This window comes from Arachis duranensis, chromosome 10 (assembly GCF_000817695.3).
Source record: "Arachis duranensis cultivar V14167 chromosome 10, aradu.V14167.gnm2.J7QH, whole genome shotgun sequence".
Classification (NCBI taxonomy): domain Eukaryota; kingdom Viridiplantae; phylum Streptophyta; class Magnoliopsida; order Fabales; family Fabaceae; genus Arachis; species Arachis duranensis.
The window spans coordinates 14,395,591-14,403,558 of NC_029781.3; the positions used below are offsets into that span (position 1 = coordinate 14,395,591).

A 7,968-nucleotide genomic window follows, 5' to 3' on the forward strand; every position below is an offset into this window, starting at 1 on the left:
TACTGTTTGCTTTTACTGTTTACCGACATTCACTGTTTGCTTTTACTTTTTACTTTTACTTTTTTACTTTTTACTTTTTACTCTCTCTCTTTTTTTTATGATTGAACTTTTACATTGATTGCATATACAGTACTTGTTACATCTCAAATGGGTCTTGAGAGTCTTGATAGTAATGAGCTGGACTGGACTGGACCTCTTCATCTTCTCAAAGAGGTACAGTCTGTATTGCTTGTAGAGAGCTTTGTATATCTTCCTCTGAGGTTGCTGCAGCTAGGGCTGCCATAATTTGTCTCTTTTGTGCTAAGAATTGGGTCTCTTTTTTATAAGCTATTTGTTCATTGGTGGTGCTTGAGGCTGTTATTGCTAGACGCTTTTGTGATGTTGTTAACCATTGATCACTAGCTGCTCTTCTTAGTAAATTTATATCATATTTGTTCCACCATTTAATTTTTATTACTCTTACTAGATATTGTATACTTGGAGATTCTTCATATGCTGCTGAATCATATTCCCATGTCATAATCCAGCTTATTTCAATGGCTACTATGAATGAAATGAACTTATATTCTTGTAGGAATAATGACTTGCTTTTAAAGTATTCATGCGCCATACTGGCTTCTTTTGGGAAGAAAGCTTCCATTGGTCCAAAGTTCTGGAACCATGCTTGAAACCATTTGGGAAATTGTAATGATATCCCCTTTCTGAATCAAATGAACCAAGAATGGGGATTTGGTGATAGAAATAAAACATGATTCCAAGCTTCTTGGTAATCATAGTAGGTATAGTTCTGAGGTTCAAATTTTAATGAGAAGCTTTTAGACTGATATGGGGGTATTTCCCAATCTTGCAAGGATAATATTTTTATAATTTTTATTTTTGAATAAATAGGCTGCTTAGTGTTGGAATCTCTGTAATGTGTTAACTCAATGGATCCGGTGTCTACTAATATGAATTCATAAAATTTTTGGGCTTTTTGTGGGTTAATAGGAATATAATGGAAAGTATTTGGGAAAATGGTCTTGTATAGGGTTTTTCTGTCTTTTTTGAACCACTCTTTTTCAATGGTTAATATCTTTATAGGATTGGGTTTTTCATAGTAAGGAAATTGTTCTTTCAAGGGTTGAGTATTATAGAGGTCAGATGGTTGTAGTAATGTGAATTTATTATTAGTAGTAATTAAAGGGCTCTTAGAAGGTGATGACGATGATGGTGTGGCTTTTACAACCTGTGACATTGTCATAGGTCTTAATGATAATTGTTTTGCTGGTACAACAGTAATAGGTAATTTTGTTTCTTTTATTTGGTCAAAAGGTTGACCATAATCTTCACTGGAGGCTGCTTTTTGCTCCATTCTTTCCCTTCAAAAATTCTCTAGTAAGAAAGTCAGGGAGTGAATTTAGTTCTCCTTTTATATGTTCAATAGTAAAATCGAAACATGATAAAATAGCTTGCCATCTTGCAAATATTTGTTTTGAAACCAAATTTTTGACATCATTTTCTAAAACATTTGGAGCTGCTTTACAATCAGTTCTTATTAAGAAGGTTTTATCAAATAAATCTTCTTGAACTTTTGAAACAAATAATACTATGGCAAGTATTTCTTTGTTGACTATGGGGTAGTTCTTTTGAGCTTGGTTCCAAATTCCTGAATGATATTTTACTATTTGTTCTTTTGAGTTATTAGGAGGTATTTGTTTAAGAATTCCTCCATATCCTAATTCTGATGCATCTGTTTCTACAATTAATTTAGCCAATGGGTCTAGTATACTTATGCAAGGTATTTCTTTTACTGCATTTTTTATTTTTATTATTATGGAAGTCATTTGTTTTGTCCATGGAGGTGGATTTTTTCTTAGTCTCTTAGGTAGTGTTTGTTTGCGAGACAGAGACCAAGAGACAGAGACAGAGAGACAGAGACCAAGAGACAGAGACAGAATTAAGTATTAGTATTGTGTTTGGTGTGAAAGTGTACAAGACTGAGTTATGTCTCAGTATTGTGTTTGGTTTGAAATAAGAAATAAAGACTAAATATTAAAAATTACTAAAATGCCCTTACTTTCACCCAACAACCCTAACCCCCAAAAACAATTCCATTTTCATCAGCTTCAAACCTTAACCCCCTTTCTCCTCTCCTCTACCCTTTCTCCCTTCCTCTTCCGTCAACGAACCCTGGAGCCCAAGCCACCGCTGGTAGTACCTCGAACGGGTCGGAACCACGAAGGCGCCACTCTAGTTCTTGGTTCATCTTCGTGGAGCCTCGGTTTGTGAGGCTGCTACTGTATCCACGTCGGTGTGTGTGCGTCGCCACCGTGTGGAGCTGTGCATCTGGTATCCACAGTTTCTCTGTCAACGGAGTTGGTATGTTTCTTAAACTTTCAAGCTTTCAAAGGTGCTCCTTCCCTCTTCACTGTACGCTGTAAACCCTAACCCTCGGAATTATTTATAATTGTGAATTCGTTTTTAGGTTAGTAATTAGACGAAGATTCTGTAGGGATATGCTCAATTGAGGCTTTAATTAGTTGCATAGTCATTATTTTGTTGGAATTAGACTGTGGATTAGCTCTGAAGGAAACATTGGAGCTGAATTATATGGAACTACTATTTTTTATTCCTGCTAAACAACCAAGTTGTTACTAGGTTGATACTTTAGAATGCTGTAATTAAATGTGGGCACAAGTAGGATGGTTCATTCATGTAGATAATTTTGTAGTAGAATTTTTTCATTTCCTATTCCAATGTCTTTTTAAGGGAAGCTGAAATCTTTTTGGTTTTTGCATAAGTTCATTTTGCAGACATTATTAATTGTTCTGTGAAATGCAGGTAGAAGTTGAGGAGTTACGGAAAGAAATTACTGATATCCAAAATCTGGTAAGAAGATGTAAAGCGCCTAACTTTTTGTACATTTGTTTTAGTCTTTAGTTCACTAAAAAGATTCATTGTATGTTGCAATCACAAGAAACAAACACAACTAACAAAATGATCATATATGTTTGGTGTTGTCCGCATCAGTCCTGCATCAAACTGATTTAAATCCATACATTGTTTGTTTCTTAAAACTTTTTTTGTTTTAAAAAAAAGAGAGAAGAACAGGTACATTATTTTGATTCCTACCAAAACAGAGTAGTTTGTAATTTTGCTATGTAAATATTTGTTGATTTTTGTTGTTGTACAATACAATCCACTTTTTGAAGAGCAAGGAATTGCATATTCGCATTCATGGCTTCTTCTTCTTCTTCCTCCTCCTCTTCTTCTTTACCTGAGGTTGGTTTTGTATTTGTTTATTTTCTTTTTGTTATATTTTCCCTCCATTTTTCAGTTTTTAGGTAGCATCCATTTTTTGATTTCATATTTTATATGTTGTTAGTTATCTGTTGTTGCCATTTCTGAATTGGTTTCTGTTGTTAATAATTTTGAATTACTGTTAAAGGTATAACCTGGATAACAATGGCTTCCACGAGTAGAAGATCTACAAGTGGTACGTACGGCAGCGGCAACATAACGGGAGACCGTTTTTGTGAGTGTGGTTTAAGAGCACCGTTACAAGTTTCGAATAGCGTGGCCAACCCGGGTAGAAAGTATTACGCGTGTCCTACAAGGCGATGTGGATGGTTTAGATGGGCAGGTCCAAGTATCCAACATTCTGACGCTGGAGATGATCGATCTTCTCAGCTGAACTCTAATTTTAAGACGAGCGAACGAGTGGAAAAACTTCATACTGATGTTGTGTATCTTAAATTTTTAGCATTCCTTCAACTTCTTGTTTCTGTAGTTTGTGTTGTCTTGATCATTGTATTGTTGTGTAAGTTATAGTATGACCTTTGAACTCAAATAGGCAAACGAGAAATTGTAATAACTAGTTTGAGAACATGTTTCTGTAATTTTTATTGATAATTATAAAATGAGGACAGGTTCAACATCTATTTTTCTATTTGTGACTATGTCCTTTTTACTTGACTACTGCTCTCACATTATATTTCCTTTTTGTTATTCAATACCGTATAAGAAGAATCATATTATACACATTATGTTACATTAAAAGAAATAGATATGAAGCTAAGTTAGAACACAAGAAGAATGCAGACAAAATGGGTCCAATAGTGCAATGAGAAAAAAGAGAAGAAAATGAAATCAAAGCTAACTGGAAGAAGTTTATAGTAACTAGCACTGTGATATACATAACCCAAAAATAGTTGGTAACTTTTGTTTAATTATGGATAACCTGGATATGTTGAATCTTTGCATTAGTCATTCAAATAAGATCATGTGCACAACATATGTCCATTTTGAGGAAAAGGTTTATAATGGAAACACATAATTGTTAAATAATTCATTACTGAAGTATCTATCCAAAACAGAGCAAAAGAAAGGCATTACCAAAGTTATACCATCTTAAACATAACCATGTCCTAAAATCCAAAAATCCTATGGTGAAAAAGTTAACACCCTAAACCAAAGTTAATACCCTAAGCCAAACTTAATAAATTTAACCAGTAGTCAACTTCATATAATGGAACGCACAAGGCCAATCATCTGTGAATCTGACAAGCCCCAGAAGTGTGCATACACATTAGGACTCTCAGCAAACTTCAAAATCGCCCTCACCACCTCGTCATCACCGAAGCCAAGCTGTGTGAGCTTCTCGCCAACCTTCCACCTCTCATTCACACCAACAATGGCATCAGCTATCAGTTGGGCATTCTTTCTTTGGTCAGCCGATGATTGCTGAATCTGATCAGCCATCCTCTCGAGTACGTCAACTTGTTTTCTCTTCCTCCCATATCGCCTTGTGCTTCCCGCACTCGCACCGGCCTCAGAATGTGATGCCTGTCCTTGCATTGCCTGCCCTCCGTCGTTGTCTGGATGTGGAGACATCTCAGACTCATCAAATCCAACTGCAGTGTCCTCTGTCTCTTCTTCGTTAACCTGTTCCTCCGCATCAAAGCCACTAACAGCCCCTGCTCCCGTGGCTCTATCCCTACCAAATATGCCCTCCAGCCGATGAAATAAAGGAAATAGCTTGCCAGGACTGTAGAACTTGGTCGGATGTGCCTGTGAAAATATAAACCGAACTTAACAAATTTTTTACTGAATTTGCAGTTGAAAAACTAGTTACAATAATGTTCACTGAATAATTTAATAATATACAGAAGCATATCATAATAACAGATATAAAAACTCCTTAAACAATACATGAGAAGTTTATGCAACTTTTAATTAGTAGTCAAAGCTGCTACTACCAAATTTTGAACGTGACCCCATTTCTCTCTTTTCTTTTGTTACCCTTTCCAAATTCATTTAAAACTCCAAAAAAAAGGAGCATTCAAAAAGACTCAAATACAATTAATTCTGGTTCTATCACTAAATAAAACTAAAATATTACTTTATCAGATAAGAGAAAAAGACCACTTGAGCTGGCACAAAGGCTATTAACAATTAACAAGGCAGCACAAAATTTGCATGGGCAGCTAGTTAAAGAAACTAAAATAGACAAGTCTATGGGCAATCAAACTTCAATCTTTTAAATAGTTCTCAATGTTAATTCTAATTAATCATGAGTCAACATTAACAACCACCTGCAAGCAAATAATTCAATAACAACTGATTCGGCATAAACAAATAAATTCAGAATTCAGCCACAACTCAACCAGTAATTGTCACAGCTTCAAACCAAAATCAGTCTCATTAGTAAATTACTTACAGCAACAAAACCGAGCACAGTCACAGCCATTATCCAAGTGCAATTCATCAATTACCAATACAACAACATTTCAATAACTAACTAATGATATCTCAATTTAGTAAATAATAGCAAATTAATCACCATTTACAACTACATCTAATTTCATTCATAACTGATCATTCAGTCATCCCAATAATCATATAAATTATTTGTAGTTACCCACTTGACTTCCATGGCTCAGACGCAATGATATTCCTGAAACACACTCACCTTCAACCATGCATCAAGGACATCTTTGTTGTCAACCTCGACACATCGTTTTTCATGGTTCCAGCCAAATCCGCTACAACCTAGCATGTCAGCGGCGTACTGGTACTTCTCCTTCAACCGTTTATGCTTATTCTTGCAGTGCTTTGCGGTCAATGTACAACCCGGGAAAGCCTCCAGCATCTTCAAAGCCAGTTTCTCGAATGTTCCCGGTTTAAACTGCCCACAATCAGCCCTCTGACCGTCTACGACAAACTCCTCCATGAAGCCAACAAAAGCGTTAGTCTCTTCATCACTCCACATTCGCTTGTTCTCCATTTTTACCTACGAAAATTAAGATAATCAAAACTATGCATAAATTATGTAACCTACAATTACTTAACACAAATGAAACAGCAAAGAATAACGCAAATAGTAAAATTAATAAAACATGTCATTCCCATTACCATTAGAAATAGCAAAGAATAGCACAAATAATAAAAATAATAAAACAGGTCATTGCCAATAGAAATGAAATAGCAAAAAAGGAGACAAATAGTACACTTAATAAAACAGGTCATTGACATTACAAATGAAAATAAAACAGCAAACAAGACAAATACGCAATTGCCATTACAAATGAAGATGTCCTATTACAATGTTTCCAAACTGAAGAAGTCATACAACTTAAAATAAAATTTTAATTAGAACAACAATCAATCCCTACAACACTACTCCGTACGACTTGCACGCCACTCTTCATACATCTCAGTTGCTATGTTGTCACGCCAGTGAGTCCACTCGTTTGTGTTTTCAACCACATCAATCAAACCATCTTGTTCTTCATCTCCATCAGGCGTAAATTCATCCAATATGCTACCTTCCTCCTCCGGATCCATCTCCATACTTTTTCGAATGAAATTTTGCAGCAAACAACAGGCAATAATTATCTGAAACTGTGTCTTTAGCGGGTAAAAGCTAGGGCTTCTTAAGATGGACCACCTCTTCTTCAGCAAACCGAAGCATCGCTCAATGATATTTCTTGCAGAAGAATGAACCCTATTAAAATATTCTTGGTAGTTACGCGGTGCACGTGCTCCCTGGGCCCACTCTCTTACATGATATCGAGTCCCTCTATACGGTGCAAGAAAACCCGGACCATTTGTGTAACCAGCATCAACTAAATAGTAATTACCTATAGACAAGTAATGCAAATAAGGTAAGATGTTGGCTATCGTGAACTCAAGCTAATTGTATAGGCTTAACTCCAAAGATGGCATAATTACCGTGGGGTATCTTTAGACTATTACGACGAGTTATTGTATCTCGAAGTACCCGTGAATCAGATGCCGAACCCTCCCATCCACTGAGTACATAGACAAAACCCATCTCCCGGTTACACACTCCTAAGACATTGGTGCAGATTTTACCCTTTCTTGTTCGGTATCTTGCCTTCTCAGACTCAGGGACTGTCACCTCTATATAAGTGCCATCTAATGCTCCCAAGCAACCCTATCATCCATAGAAAGCTATGATATTCAGATATAGAATCCTTCAGATAAACATGAATCATACACAACATCGAATAAGCTCTACCTTAAACCTTCTCCATGTGGGGTCAACACAATCCTCATCAACTGGTGTAGCCTTGGCAAACAACATGCTTTGAATCCGCATTACAGCCTTCAGAACTTTATTAAAATACTTACTAACTGTCTCGCCAGACCTACAAAATCTAACCTGTAGACTACGGTTTTTCTTGTGATGCGCTAAGATAATTAAGAAGGTCGCAACCTGCTCCGGCAAGCTTACATGACCATCCTCTGTAAGTCCTCCTTGAACTTGGAGCAACTCACACAAATTAGCAAAGGCATTTGTGTTCATTCTCAACTCCCAGATACAATTCCTATCACCCTCACCAACAACACGCTCTAAAGCCTCACGTCTAATTCTACTATTCATTCTTCCCCCTAACGATAGTTGGCCACTAGTTCTATCCCTAAAGTAAACAAACAGCGTAAGCACAAAGAACAACATCAACT

The 7,968-nt window shown here is 36.3% G+C and overlaps 1 protein-coding gene across 1 annotated transcript; it reads right to left on the reverse strand.

Annotated features, from left to right (window-relative positions):
• Positions 1–4,500: 4,500 nt before the first annotated feature.
• Positions 4,501–6,265, reverse strand: LOC107469207 (uncharacterized). Its single transcript, XM_021133886.1, has 2 exons — positions 5,951–6,265; positions 4,501–5,049 (listed from the first exon to the last, which is right to left on the reverse strand). The coding sequence occupies exons 1-2, from the start codon at positions 6,263–6,265 to the stop codon at positions 4,501–4,503; spliced, it is 864 nt and encodes a 287-aa protein (XP_020989545.1).
• Positions 6,266–7,968: the final 1,703 nt, after the last annotated feature.

Bases quoted from the DNA above. Each gene is read 5' to 3' on its own strand.
- LOC107469207 (XM_021133886.1), bottom strand. From the start codon at position 6,265: ATGGAGAACAAGCGAATGTGGAGTGATGAAGAGACTAACGCTTTTGTT. The intron at 5,050-5,950 runs GTGAGTGTGTTT...ATATTTTCACAG, and splicing joins TCCTTGATGCATGGTTGAAG to GCACATCCGACCAAGTTCTA.